The 15,520-nt window shown below is 43.1% G+C and overlaps 1 protein-coding gene across 1 annotated transcript in view; it reads right to left on the bottom strand.

Moving 5' to 3' along the window:
- tpd52 (tumor protein D52) overlaps window positions 1-15,520 on the bottom strand; it is a 214,075-nt gene that overhangs the window by 98,132 nt on the left and 100,423 nt on the right. The window contains exon 9 of the mRNA XM_069921156.1: window positions 1,543-1,554. Coding sequence (XP_069777257.1) covers window positions 1,543-1,554 — 12 coding nt within the window. The remainder of the gene's footprint in view (window positions 1-1,542; window positions 1,555-15,520) is intronic.

The raw sequence follows: 15,520 nt of genomic DNA, 5'->3' as shown, positions 1-15,520 counted from the left end.
TGATGAGTCTAACTTCTCATCCCAACTAATGGGTGGTCCCAACAAAGACAGGGTATTGGCCAACATGCCAAACCCATCGTCTTTGGAAGTCCATCCAGGAATCAAGAACTGCTCAGGGCTCACCTCTTTCTTTCGGCGAAACATCTTGAGACCAACCCTGCTCGCAGCGCCAATTGTCTTGGGTAAACTTATACCTCTCATTTTGTTCATTTTAGATTGGTCACAGTGTTTGAGCTACCGAAAGAAAATAGACACACACACCGAGAGCAGTTCAGTTTATACAAATGTTTATTACTAATTCAAAAGCTGATTTCACACTACAATATGCAAGCCCTTCCCAACTATACTTATCAATGCTTGGACCGGTCCCCACTGCTGAAGCGAGGCAACGACTGCACACTTGGAGTAGGTTGTCAGGGCGCTGGTAGCAGCTTCTCCACCTCCCCCGACCGGGACGTTGCTCAGACTCTGGCTGTTCTTCCTTCTTGACAAGGGGTGTTCCCACCCCTCGGAGAATCTAAACTTCAGCAGCAGGACCACAGGCTTATATACCCCAAAAACAATTAATCATGCGCCTACTCCTTCTAATATTTGTCAGTCAAAATCAAAACTGAACATTACATTCTACAATTTAGAAGATTAATTATTATGGAACCAGGATGTTATAATTTCCTGGTTTATCTCGTAGATACAAAGACTTATTAAAACTTCCCGAGCAAGACAGGTTGTGACCAATTCGTCAATTTCAGAGTGTTGCATTTGACAACTGCTTTCCCTGGGCCTCACAGTGGAATTCCATTTCAAAGTGTATCTTCAGATAAGTCCCCATGGCTGAGTTTAATTACATCTGCTAGTTCTGAAAGTAAGGTGACCTGTGTGTGGACCCAGTGTCGTCAGTTCCACATAAGCAAAAAGCATCTGGGTACATGGTTTTAATCCTCCATTACAGCCATCTTTCACATTTGCCAGTTATTGATATCTCTAAAAGGTTGGCACATCCTTAATAATGCACTGGACATCATTATTGAAAACTTGAGCTTAGGTCCTGAGAGTACATCAAAGTCATATTTTCTCATTCTGGTTGCAAGGTTACTTAGCCCCAGCCTCAACAAGTAATTTTAAAAAATATACAAAAAAATAAATGAACACTAACAAAATTATACCATTTATAAATCTCTGGCAATAGATAGCTCAAAACATAGAAATCCCAAGTTTGACCAACATTCAAACAGGTTGGAAGAAAAAAGGTTTCACTTTACGGAGCTGACAACAGATTGTGCAAATAGAATGATTATATGAACAATAATCTGGTAGAATGAATCATCTAGCCATTATGGAGTATGCCTGACTCCTGTTCCATGGAAAATTTAAATAGAATATTACAGGGAACTTCTTCATACAGAGTGGTAGGAGCGTGGAACAAAGTGCCAGCTGAATTGGTAAATGCAGGCTCAATTTTGATACTTAAGGAAAAAAATTGGACAGGTGGTGTTCTGAGAAGAGTATCAGCTTTGGTGGGTTCACAGAGAGACAAGTCTGGACACTAGGGCTACCCTCAGTCCCCCAAGCAAAAACTGTGAATTAATCAAAGAATTTGCAAGCTGCTGAGGGCAAGGTCGATGGTGTTTAAGGCCAGTAATCCAGATCCCCACAGGAAGTCCAGGTTTGACTTACAGAAGGCTATTTTAGTTACAAAGAGGCAATTCCAAAGGAAGCTAAAAACAGAGTCAGATACTCACGAGCTATGGCAGGGCTTGCAAGCCATTACATCTGACAAGGCAAACCCTAACATCATAAATGGCAGTGGTGTTTCATTACTCGATGAGCTGAACACCTTTGGTGCTTGCTTTGAAAAGAAGAACTCAATGGTACCCATGAGAATTCCTGCAGAAACTGGCCACCCTGTAATATCTGTCTCAGAAGCCAACATCAGAACATTCTTCAAGAGGGTTAACCCCCACAAGGTATCAGGTCCTGATGGGGTACCTGGCAGGATACTAAAAATCTATGCTAACCAACTAGCTGGGATGTTCATGGACATCTTCAATCTCTCATTGCTGCAGTTGAGGTTCGCATTTGCTTCAAAAGGGCACAATAGATGAACAAGTGAGCTGCCTCAATGACTTTCGCCCAGTAGCCCTCACATCTGAAATGAAATGCTTTGAAAAGTTGGTCATGGCTAGGATTAACTCATAGCTAAGTAAAGATCTGGACCCACTGCAATTTGCCTACTGCCACAATCACTCCAGAGCAGATGTGATCTCACTGGTTCTCCACTCAGCCCTGGATCACCTAGACAATAGCAACATGAACAACAGGGTGATTTTCATCGATTATAGCTCAGTTTTCAACACCATCATCCCCTCTGGTCAGCAAGCCCCAAAACCTGGCCCACGGCACCTCCCTCTGCAACTGGATCCTTGACTTCATCAGGAGACCAGTCAGTGTGAATCAGTAATGTCTCCTCCTCACTGACAATCAACACAGGAACACCTCAAGGATGCCAGCTTTGCCCACTACTCTGGTCTCTCTAAACCCATGACTGTGTAACTAGGCACACTGCACTCAATGCTGGCAAAACTAAGGAAATGATTGTGAACTTCAGGAAGGGGAAACTAAGAGAATACAAATCAGTCCTCATCGAGAGGTTAGGAGTGGAAAGGATAAAGAACTTCAGAAGATATAGCCTGGGGTCTTCATGTTGATGTGATCATGAAGAAGGCTCACCAGTGAAAATACTTCGTAAGGAGTTTGAATAGATTTGGTATGTCACCAAAGACTCTTGTAAATTTCTACAGGTGTACCATGGAGAGCATTCTAACTGCTTGCATCTCTGTCTGGTATGGAGGTGCCAATGCACAGGTCAGGAAGAGGCTACAGAAACTTGTGAACTTGGCCAAAGCCATCATGGGCATTAGTCTTCACTCCGTTAAGGACATCTACAAGAGGCGATGTCTCAAGAAAGCAGCCTCTATCCTCAAGGACCCTCCAGAGCATGCCCATTTCTCACTGTTAAACTAGATTTGCAGGAGGAAGGAGGCACAGAAACCTGAAGATGAACACCCAATGTACAAACACAGCTTCTTCCCCACCACCATCAGATTTCTGAATGGGCAATAAACCATAGACACTACCTCACTTTTCCCCTTCATTTTACATCTATTTATTTATTTATTAATCTATCTATTTATTTATTTATTTATTTTTAAAAACTGATTTTTAGCAATGTTGCACCTGTAATGCTACTGAAAAACAACGATTTTTGAGACATGTCCCCGACAATAGATTCTGATGTACATTTCAGAGAGTAAAAGTGATGGAATACGATAGGATCTGAAAATATTGCCAAGTAATAAGTCAGGCAAAATGGCAGCCTGACTCAAGGCTCCTGGGTGGAGGGTGACCATTTGTCCCATGAGGTAACCACCCACCTGCATCCCCCAACATTAACACTGTGTGTAGTCAAATATTTGAATAACATCATTCCTTTCTAATTTATACTTGAAGTTAACTGAAACTCTGATAAAATATTTATGGATCTATGATGGCTCAACCTTAGAGTAAGAAACAACTTCTGCTCTCCCATGCTCTATGGGTCTCTGCAAAAGAAAAAAAAAGAGATTTAATGAGACTGTCTTAAATGCTTCTTTCAGAAACTATAGAAACCTTGTCATTTTTCCATATCAAGTAGGAAAATAAATTGCATTATATACCCTGCTGAGGCTGGGGACAATTCAATTAAAAATGGGTCAAACTTCATTTTTTTTAAAAAACAATCCTAGAAACAAAAGCCATTTGATTTAACTCTCTTATCATATTTACATAAAGAGTAGGGTCAAAACACCTGATCAGCAAGTTTTGTCCTCCCATCTACCTCCTATTTAATCCTAAGTAGAAACAACAAATTTTCTCTCTGGCTTACTATCGTTATTTTCTGTTAGTTTTATACAATTATTTGCCTGTGCTTTTAATTAATTGACGTGGAAATTAACTTTATGACTCCATTGCACTTAAGTTCAAGCAAATCAAATTAAAAATGCATCTACTGAAGAAATCATATCAAGTTATTAGAAAATTAAACAGGAAAGTAAAAGTTAAAAAAACCTGCAGATGCTGAAAATCTGAAATTAAAACAGAAAATGCTGGTAACCCGCAGCCGATTAAATAGTTAAACAAGAAAGGACCAAGGCTCAAAATGTTGGATACCTCTTATGGATGTGACAAGACATGCTGGGTTCCTCCAGCAGTGTGTGTATTACAGCCGATTCGATAACATTAGTGATTTACAAACTGAATTGTTAATTCTCCATAGATGCTGACTAATTGCTCAGAATTTTTAGTACCTGTTATTTTTCTTAAATGTGTAAGGTTGGTCTGAATATTACTGAAACAAACGAATCAACTGTCAGTAAAAACGTAAGCTGGACTCGGGAGGACAATGACATTATGGTGCAATGAAGTAATATTTGGTAATGATTTCCTCACAAAGTATATTTCCGAATCTAACCAACCATATGAAAGAAAGGAGAGACAGTGGCAGATTAACCATTAGGCTGAAGCCTAGGGGCCCTGAGGGTAGTAAAGGGGCCCAAGTCGCCTGAGATATTTTAATATTATTGTAAATATTTTTTTCATTACAAATGCTATTTTGTTATCTAAATTAAGGTCCAAACATATAAACATTTAGAAGTAAACAAGTAATGCTTTTAGGGACTTACTGTAGTGCAGGCTTCAGCCATGACTCCCCACGAGATTATGTTTACATCTCATGACGACGTTATTACGTCACCACCCATCCATCGCACATCACGATGAGTTGGCACAAACAAAGAAAAAGCGAGTCTGAAGTCTGTCACCTGTCCTGCATCTCCAAGCCGCCACCGCCGTGGCCAAGCGTTACCCCCGAATGCACCCACTGTCACAACCACAGCATGGTCTCAGTTCTCAAGGGTCACAAGGGCTTCGTCGCTAGAGGAACTACATGTGTGCTAAACGCATGCTGATTGCCAAGAGGCAATGGGTCATGGCTGCACAGGTGGCTCTCTGTGGCAACAAGTGCTAGAAGAGAACGAGACCAGGGAGCAGCAGCACATGTACAATGGAAAAGGGGCTGCCGAAACCGGGCTAGCCATGGCCGTGGCTGGCACGGCCGTCAACAGCGCCATCCTGGCATCAAGGGCGAGCTCGGCGCCCTACAAAATCTTTGGAGCCAATGACTGGAAGCAGAAGGAAGGTAAGTCAGCAACTGCCATATCATTTGAAGGCAATTCACCTGCTAACACAGTTTGTGGGAAAGCTTCTTTCTTATCTCTGATTAATTGTTTAGATTCTTGTTCATGATTTCTCAGCTTGTTTGGTTTGAATTTGTTTATTAGACATTTGTTTATTAGACACTGTTCACAACACAAAGGTTGCTGTCAGGAAATCAATAATCTAATTTGGATTCTGCAGTGGCAAATTTTTAATCTTTCCACTGTTGATTTAACACTTGTAATCTTCACTCCGAAATCAACTCATCAACCAGCATTCTATGTTCTTGGTATCGCTCCATTTTCAGATTCATAATCACGGCATCATGACAATGAGGTTGTTGCCTTATGTATTTTAGGAACAACTTTTTGTAGGTTTAAGATTGTGTCCTGGAATGAAAGGCGACAGCAGGGTGGTATCATCAATTCGTGCAAATTTTCATCAAATGTCTAAATCAAAATGTTCAACCGTTTTACACCATCTCTGTTAACAAAATGTATACGAGAAGTTTTATCACATTCTATTTATAATCTGCATGCTCAAGTCATAGTTATCAACGCCTCACAAATGTCCCAACAGTTACAGGGGTATTATCTGAATATCCCAAACAATGAATCATGCCCAAAGGCTAATAAATGGAACAATTTACTTTATTCTATTCAATGAAGGGTGGGGGCTGTGGGGCAAGGTCAGGAGGGGTCTTATTAAAGCTCAGCCTAGGGCCTGGGTGGTAGTTAATCCACCAATGAGGAGAGGGAGGGAAAATGATATCAAAATGACATTAAATGGTGTTATTTATGGGCCATGTTAATCAAGAAAGGCAGAGTCCCCCAAACAGATAATGTTTTGCATTGCGGAAAACTTGGAACAGTCTTACAAAAAGATGTACGGCTAACGGAAACAAATAATTCGTTCCCAGTTGCACACCACTAGTCACAGGCCTGCCGTCTGAGAAGCAATCATCCACCACCACACTCTGGCTTCTCTGAGCCAGCCATTATCGAATCCAGTTCACCATGTTCACGACTTAACTGTGAATACCTAGAGTCTGAATTCTTCATGATTAACCTCCTATGTGCGACCTTCTCAAAGGCCTTACTAAAGTCCATGTCGACAACATCCACATCCTTTCTTTCATTAACTTTCCTATTAACCTTTTCAAAAACTCTACAAGATTGGTTAAACATGATGCACAAAGCCATGTTGACTATCCCTAATCAGTTTCTGGTTATCCAAATAATTGTATATCCAATGTATTAGAACACCTCCAATAACTTACCTACAACTGACATCAGGCTCACCGGCCTATAGTTTCCAGGGTTACTTTTAGAACCTTTTTTAAACAACAGAATAACATGACCTACCCTCCAATCCTCCAGCACTTCACCTATGGCTAAGGACATTTTAAATATTTCTGCCAGAGCCCCTCCATTTTCTACACTAGTCTCCCTCAAGGTTCAAGGGCCCTTGGGGATTTATCCACCCTTATTTGCTTTAAGATAGCAAACACTTCCTCCTCTTTAATCTGTATAGGTTTCGTGACTCACTGCTTGTTTCCTGAGTGAATAAAACATTTAAGATCCCCCCCCTATTCTGATCTTCAAGGGGACCAATTCTCTCCTGACTAACCTTTTGCTCTTAATATACCTGTAGAAACCATCAGGATTTTCCTTTACATTGTCTGCCAAAGCAACCTCATGTCTTCTTTTAGCCTTATTGATCTCTTTCTTGAGGTTTTTCTTGCATTTTTTATACACCTCAAGTACATAATTTGCGCCATGTTTCCTATACCTGCTATACCCCTCTCTTTCCAAACAAGATCCCAATATCCCTTGAAAACCAAGGTTTTGCCTTTAATCCTGACAGGAACATAAAAACTCTGAACTCTCAAAATTTCACTTTTGAAGGTCTTCCACTTACCCTGCGCATCCTTGCCTGAAAACAACTTATCCCAATTCACACATTCTAGATCCTTTCTCATATCCTCAAAATCAAACTTTCTCCAATTTAGAATCTCGACCTGAGGTCCAGACCTATCCTTATCCACAATTAACTTGAAACTAATGGCATTATGATCACTAGACCCAAAATGTTCCCCAACACATACTTCTGTCACCTCTCTTGCCTCTTTCCCTAAAACAAGATCAAATATTGCACTCTCTCTAGTTAGTACCTCTATATATTGATTTAGAAAACTTTCCAAACACATTTGACAAACTCTAAGCCATCCAGACCTTTTACCTTATGGGAGTCCTTGTCAATATGTGAAAATTAAAAATTCCCTACTATCACAACCTTATGTTTCCTGCAGCTGTCTGCTATCTCTCTACATATTTGCTCCTCCAATCCTCATTGACTATTGGGCAGTCTTTAATACAACCCCATGGTCATATCTTTTCTATTCCTCAGCTCCACCCATATGGCCTCAGTAGACAAGCCCTCTGATCTGTCCTGCCTGAGTATAGCTGTGATATTTTCCCTGACAAGCAATGCTACTCCTCCCCCTTTTATTTCACCCCCCCCACCCACCCCATTCTATTGCATCTAAAACAATGGAAGTCCACAGAACATTGAGTTGCCAGTCCTACCCCTCCTGCCATGAAGTTTCACTAATGGCCACAATGTCATAATTCCACATTCCAATCCATGCTCTAATCTCGTCTGCCTTTTCTACAATATTCCTTGCATGAAATGGATGTATTTTAGAAAATTCCCACCACATACAACCCATTGACTTCTAATGGTGCATCCAACTTTCACATCATCCTTTCCCTCCTCCACTCCTTTATCTGCTTGGCCTTCTGGATCCCATCCTCCTGCAAATCTAGTTTAAACCCATAGGAGCAGAGCGAGCAAACCTTCCTGCAAGGATATTAGTCCTTCCAGTTCAATACAAACCATCCCATTGGAACTGGTCCCACCTTCCCTGGAAGAAAGTCCAATGATCCAGAAACCTGAAGCCCCTCCCTCCTGTACAGTGTCATTAGCCTCCTATTTCTAACCTCACTAACACATGGCACAGGTAGCAATCCTCAATCCTGGAGGTCTAGCGCCCAACTCCCTGAACTCACCTTGCAGGACCTTCTCACCTATGTCATTGGTCCCTATATGGACCACGACATCTGGCTGCTCTCTCGCCCTCCTGAGAATGCCATGATCTCAATCTAAGCTATCATGGACCCTAGCACCAGGGAGGCAACATACCATCTGGGATACTCAATCTCTTCCACAGAACCCCTTATCTGTCCCCCTAATGATGGAATCCCCTATCACTACATCTCATCTCTTCTCCTCCTTTCCCTTCTTAGCCACAGGACCAGACTCTGTGCCAGAGACCTGATCACCATGATTTGTCCCTGGTACGTCCTCCCCTCCCCCAAATGGTATCCAAAATGGTATGCTTGTTACTGAGGGGAATGGCCACAAGGGTGCCCCGCACTGCCTGCCTGCTCCCATTCCCTCACCTGACCATCACCCATCTACCCTCCTCCTGCCTCCTAGATGTGATGGGGTCCCTGCAACTCCTGTATATCACTTCCTCTGCACCCCGAATGATCCAGAGTTCATCCAACTCCAGCTTCAATTCCATAACCTGCCCTTATCTGTGTTTCTTACTTCAACACTACTATCCCTCACCTCTTACCTGTTCTCATCGAAGCCTGTTGAGCCAAAGCCTTACCATTTTGACTCAGCCCACTTGACGATGACCTCTCCCTTAATTAAAGGCAGAACATAGGACTGACTTTAATTTTCAAACATAGGTAAAGAGCTGAAAGGTAGGTCAATTTTTCGTTCATTAAACGTTCCACCAGAATTTGAACAATTGCTTATTTGATTATATGACATATTTAACAGTTCATGCTATAAACATGAATGTTAATATGAAAATCAAATAACTTTATAAAGCTCAACAATGCACTCAAAAAGCTGAATAATATCTACTGAAAACAGGATTCCTTCTAGCCATTGCCTATTGATGCCAGTAAATGTGAGGATCCTAGCCAATGGCAAAATCTTATCATAGTGAAACACACTCAAGGCTGATGCTTTTTAACTTTATAATAGCCAGACAAGCAGTTTTAATGAAGTGGAAAAATGAACTCTCACTGACTTGTGCACAGTGGCTACATGATGTAATGACATATTTAAGCTTAGAGAAAATTAGGTATAATATTAAAGATAAAAAGTTATAATTTGAAAAAGTATGAGGCCCATTTATAGAATTCTGTCACAATTGGCAGTTTTAGATGATTTGGATGCTCTGGTGCTGATCTGCCTGTCTTCTGGAGTTCATGACTTGATCCATCTTTGAAGTTTTCTTGTAACCTTGATTAGAGGGACGAGTTAGATTAGTATTAGAGTTTTAGGGTATTTTTTCCTTTTAGATAAATGGATTTATGGAGTTTAATTATGATTATCCTAGATTATTTTTTTTAGATATATTAAGAAAAAATGAGGTTATAATATTATTTAACTGATCTATACACAATCATTTTAACAAACAATCACATTTAACAATTAGGGATGAAATTTAAAATTTGTTGTATTATGCATTTACTTTAATTATATCGCTTTGCTTTATTAATGACTTGTATATGGTGGTAGCAGCTCACCCACACAATGAGTGCGCCAGCAGCTGCAGGTAAGTCCGCAGCCAGCGGCAGCTATGGATACGCTCAGAACGAGGCAAAGCTGCGGCCCGGAAGTTGGCGTCACTTCCACCCTGTTGGGGCGCTGAGATCTCTGGGGCCTCCGGGTGGGTCTTCTAATGCACAATTTGAAACCAGTAGTTACTCCAGAGCCCTGCAGTCTCAGCGTGTTTCATTCGATTTAGCGGCATATCAGCCACAATGGATTATTATGTTAAATTCAATAAAAATATTTTAAAAGAAAAAGTTTGATTAACCTGGGCCAATTTACTCACACACAAAAGGAATCAGATACTGTATATAATCGAGTAATAGCCGAGTTTTAGGGATAATTTTTAGGGAGCTGTCTATTAAACGCATACCACTTTAGACCGCAATAAGTACCTGTGTCGTTTGAGGCATCAGGAGCTCAGATGGATGGGCAGCCAAGACAAAGATCCACGATCAGGGTTTTGGGAGCTCTGGTGGATGTGTGGCTGGGGCCAAAATTAGGCGGGGGAGTTGACTTTTACACATAATGTACAGAAAATACCAGATTTTTTGGACAAAAGCAGGGGCTGACCTTTACATGGTATCTACTATTACGCACGTTTATATGATAGGTAACATATCAGAGGGTTCGTCAGTTTGTTATCTTCCAGGAGAGAGTAAAAAAAATTGTAGCACCACCAGAGCTTCTATAATGGCAACGCTGCCAGCAGTACAGACCCAGGAGAGCAAGGAGCGGAGCCACAGTGCTGTTTCGCAGGTCCTACTGGTCAGTCCCGATGCCAAAGGCTCTACAGCCTGTTAAAGGAGCCAACAGTGTTTTTTTTAAAATCCTGAAACTATGGGGTTTGTGTCCAAGATTGCAGTGCCTGTGCTGGGCAGCTTACCACAAAGAATTGCAGGCTCTGGGGGGGTCAGCAGACCAGCTCAGGGCACCTGAAACAGGGAGAACACCCCCTGTTGAGGACAATGACCATGGTAGGGACTAGCAATGGGTTAGCAGTGGAAGGACTCACGCAGGGTGCTGGCTGCTAGAGATTGGCTCATCGGAACCACATATCAGAACTAGGATTTGAGAGGGTGCTGAGGGCAAGAAGGGAACTCGGAGGGCAGCGGGCACAAAGACTTCATGATTGCATTGGAGATTTGGTTCTGAAGCTCGGGTTGCCGATGGTTTGAACTGCAGTCTGTACGGCTGCAGAGACTGTGGGACACTGGATGCAAATCCACAGTCACTGAGTGTTTCTGAAGGGACTCGTTTTTGCTTCTATTTCTCTTATTGTTAGAGGCACTGGAAAATGCTCAATGTGACTCTTTATTTACCTTATGCCAGACAAGAGTTGGAAGTATATTGTATCATGTACAATATACTACATTTTTAATGTGACAATAAAAGGAACCTTGAAACTTGAAAAAGGAACAGAAAAAAATCTGCTTATACAGTTTTCTTAAAATGGTAAGAAATACAGTATATCACAATGGAAATTACTAGAACACGTAAACATTTTAAAAGATACCATAATTGGATCTGCAGGAGACTGTATTCAATTCCATTTTACAACAATAGGTCTACAAGAGAGTAAAGACTCCCCCTTCTGTTATGACTATGTATTTACAATCAGACTTTCCCTCTCAAAGCTACACCAAATTGTTTAAAGATGCCACCATGTGGAAAATTATCCAAGCAACTGCATAAAAGCTTTGAAATGATTTGCTTTGACAAGGAAAAACACAGGTGAAGGCCTCTGGTTTTCAGGTTCTCATTCACTCACTTACCATGGAAGCCTTCGGACAAATAGCCCCAGACTCTCAGCATCACAGCACTTGAATGTGGACCGCATGATTCTGTGTTAAACTGTATGACTGTGATTTGCAAAATAAAATCTCGACTCAAATGTCCAAATTTATCTTGTCAAACAGTTGTACGAGTCAAATTAGCCACATTAAATTACTTTTGGAAAAAAATTATTTAAACAAAAAACACCTTCAGGTACTCAACATTGATAAATCTCCTATTTACAAAGCTGCTCTACAAAATACCCAGATTTTGAAAGCTACACAGTGAAGTACATGATGCAACATTTAACCAGCAAGAGTTTCCATATTTTTCAAACCCAGGCAAAATGAGGATTTTTGATACTGTCTTGTTATAACAGCAGTACAACATGAAGATATGTGACGGTCAGATGTCGACCATTTTATAAACCATGAGAATTCACCACCGTGCTCATAGTTGCAGCATACTTCCCTGCAGTGAACTGGGATTCACTGGTAGTGTGTTGTGCTAATGGCTGGCCCCACCTCCCAGCTCCACCCCCATCTGCTCATTTATAACCCTGATTTCCCACCTAAACCCAGAACCCTTCTGAAGACTACTGAGACCTTACCCTTAGTTATAAGCTAATAAAAGTGTTTGTTCTCCCTCCACTCGTGAGAACTTTCATTCACGCGACAATTTTATCAGCTTATTCCCTAAATGATGGAAGCACTGCTCAAGCCAAGTATGCTCCTGGTAGACCCTCTGTCCCCCACATAGCTGAGGAGTTCACATCCTGGCTAGACTGCTTCCAGCCCGACTTGAACGCGACCACAGGTGTCTTCCACGCCAATGAACTCAGGAGGTCCACACTCTTTTAGAGGGTAGGAATTAAAGGGTATGCAGTCATCAGGGACAGCTCTACATGTGACGCTGCCATCAAAGCATTGAAGGCTCGGTACCTGAAGTCGCAGAACGAGATCCTAGCGAGGCACCAACTAACTCTATGTCACCAGCAGCCAGGAAAGACCATCGATGACTACCTGCTGGATCTGTGGATGCTTGCCAAGAAGTGCAGGTACGAAGCAGCTACAGGCCACATTCGTGAGGAAGAACAAATCCGGGACATTCTAGTCGTAGGGGTACATCAGGCAGTGACTCTGGAAAGAAGCACCTGGCTAGCCACAACAAGCTGGCCAAATCATTGGAACAGGCCAAGCTCTAGAATGACAACCTCAAAACCAGTGAACTAGCTCACCCAGGTGATCCCTTCTAAGGACGGCTTCTCCCGCTACCCCAGCCCTAACTGCTGCTGCTTCCCATGCTAGGGAGCACATTTTCTGTGGCAAGAGCCAGCACCCCTGATGTCGTTGCCCAGCTAAAGATTCAGTGTGTCTAGTTGTGGCAAGAAAGGGCATTGGGCGAGGGTTTGTCACGCAAGGGGAAGTCTGCGGCCTGCATCGCTCCCGGATCAGATTCCAGCCCCAAGTCGTCTGCCCTGAGTTCATCTGAACCCACTTGCTGTGTGACACACCAACAAAGGATGGCAGTGAGGAAAAGGCTCGGCGACCATCTTCCCGCAACCCAAATTCAAATTCGGTGCCATCATCATTGGAGAAAGGAGGGCGGCCATCTTGCCGCGCCACGAAGTCGACACCATCTTACCCACCCAGGGCAACCCAGGACGGTGGGGGCCACTCAACTGAGGAGCATGGAGTCTCCGGGGACCAAATCTCGATGGTCCTAGATCAGGACAGACCTCACCAGCTCAGCAACTCCATAGTGATTGTGAAGGTAAACGGATATTCCATTAAATGCCTGATCGACACAGGCGCTACTCAAAGCTTCATAGACTCATGAACTGTGCAAAAATACAACCTTAAAAGGTATTCTTCCAATTATCGCATATTCCTTACGTCTCTTTCGCATTCTGCGCGTGTTCAACGACATTGTCATCTGAAGGGGGGGGGGGGGGTGAATTCTGTAAGATTCGCCTGTATGTACTTGATGAATCGTGTGCTCTCGTGTTGTTGGCTCTGGACTTCCTGTCTCACCTTAAAAGCATGAGCTGGAGTATTCTGGTCCCCTCCCCCCTGTAATGGTTCTAAATAGAGGCCCACTAAAATCAGAACCCACATCCAGCCTCTCCACTCTTCCCAAATCTGTCCTCAGACTGCAAACCCAATGCTACCAAGAGCAGGAGGTACAGTACAGCAGACTGAGATTTTATAAAGTCTGAGACACAACATCTGCTTGACGAAGGTATCATCGAACCTAGCACCAGCCTATGGAGAGTGCAAGTGGTAATGGTAAAAGGGGAAAACAAGTCCAGGCTAGCAATTGATTATAACCAAACTATTAACCAGTACACACTCATGGACACATACCCCCTCCCTTGAATTTCGGACGTGGTGAATGATATTGCGCAGTATCGGGTCTATTCAACCATTTACCTGAAAGCTGCCCATCACCAAGTGCCAATCTGTTCTGAGGACCATCCATATATAGCATTTGAGGCTAACGGTCGACTCTATCAATTCCAGAGAGTCCCTTTTTGTACTACTAACAGGGTTTCTATCTTCCAGAGGAAGATGGACAAAATGGTGGATGAGAATGTGTTGAAGGCTACCTTCCCCTACCTCAATAATGTCACCATATGTGGCAATACCTTGGAAGACCATGACGCCAACCTCCAGAGTTTTCTCCACATGGCGAAAGCCCTGAACCTCACTTATAACTCTGACAAGTGCATGTTGAGTAAACGTCTGGCTATCCTTGGCTACATGGTGGAGACAGGATGCACCCGCTGTTAGAGCTCCCCATCCCCAGGGCCATAAAGGCTTTGAGGGGTTTTCCTCATATTACGCCCAGTGGATCCCTCAATACACTGATAAGGTTCGCCCCCCTCTTAAAAGCTACTAATTTCCCCCTCTCGGCTGAAGCCTAAATGGCTTTTAACTACCTCCAGAACCACATTGCGAAAGCCACCATGCACGCAGTGGACAAAAATATACCTTTCCAAGTGGAAAGCGATGCTTCAGACATAGTCCTAGCCACTACCCTCAACTGGAGGGCAAGCCGGTTGCATTTTTTTCACAGTCATTACAAGGCTACAAACTCCGGAACCCATCTGTGGAGAAGGAGGCTCAAGCCATTGTACCTGGCTGGTAGAAGATTTACGCTCCTCACTGACCAGCACTCGGCCTGGAAGGCTATCAAACTGGCTCTGAAGTCAAAAGGCTCAAGCTGGCCGGAAGTCATCCCTATGGCGCTCATTCCATCTGGTTGCTACTATGTACCGCGGCCAACGTTACTCCTCATGAGCTCCTATTCACTTTCAAGAGAAGATCAGCATCAGGAACTACACTCCCAATCCTGGTCCAGTCCTTCTCAGGAAGCACATGAGGAAAAGCAAGACCAGCAGCCCCCCTGGTGGAAAGGGTGAAACTGCTTCATGCCAATCCCACGTATATCTATGTGTGGAGTACCTGGATGGGAGGGAGGACACCATCTCCATCAGGGACCTGACACCCACCAGAACAGAGGGTTTCTTGCCTCAGGTGCCCTGTAACTCACAGAAGTCATTAACAACCCCCCCCAGTCAAGGTCTCGGGGGATCCAGTTCAGGAGGAAAGTGCATCCCCCTCAACTTTTGAGCCAGAGACCCAGCCTGCCTCTCCTCCCTCACAAGGGGATCGGAAGACCCAAGAAGCCCAAGGCCCCCTGGTGCTAAGGCACTCCACCAGGATCTCCAGACCCCCAGACCACTTAAATCTGTAAATTTGTAAATAACTATATCTTTCCATTATTTTTTTTCTGAATCCATGTTCTCTGTCTTCATTCACAAACACTAAATTCTACAGGAAGGGGTGAATGC

The sequence above is a fragment of the Narcine bancroftii genome, chromosome 2, assembly GCF_036971445.1.
Source record: "Narcine bancroftii isolate sNarBan1 chromosome 2, sNarBan1.hap1, whole genome shotgun sequence".
Lineage (NCBI taxonomy): Eukaryota > Metazoa > Chordata > Chondrichthyes > Torpediniformes > Narcinidae > Narcine > Narcine bancroftii.
This window is presented reverse-complemented; position numbering and strand designations above follow the sequence as displayed.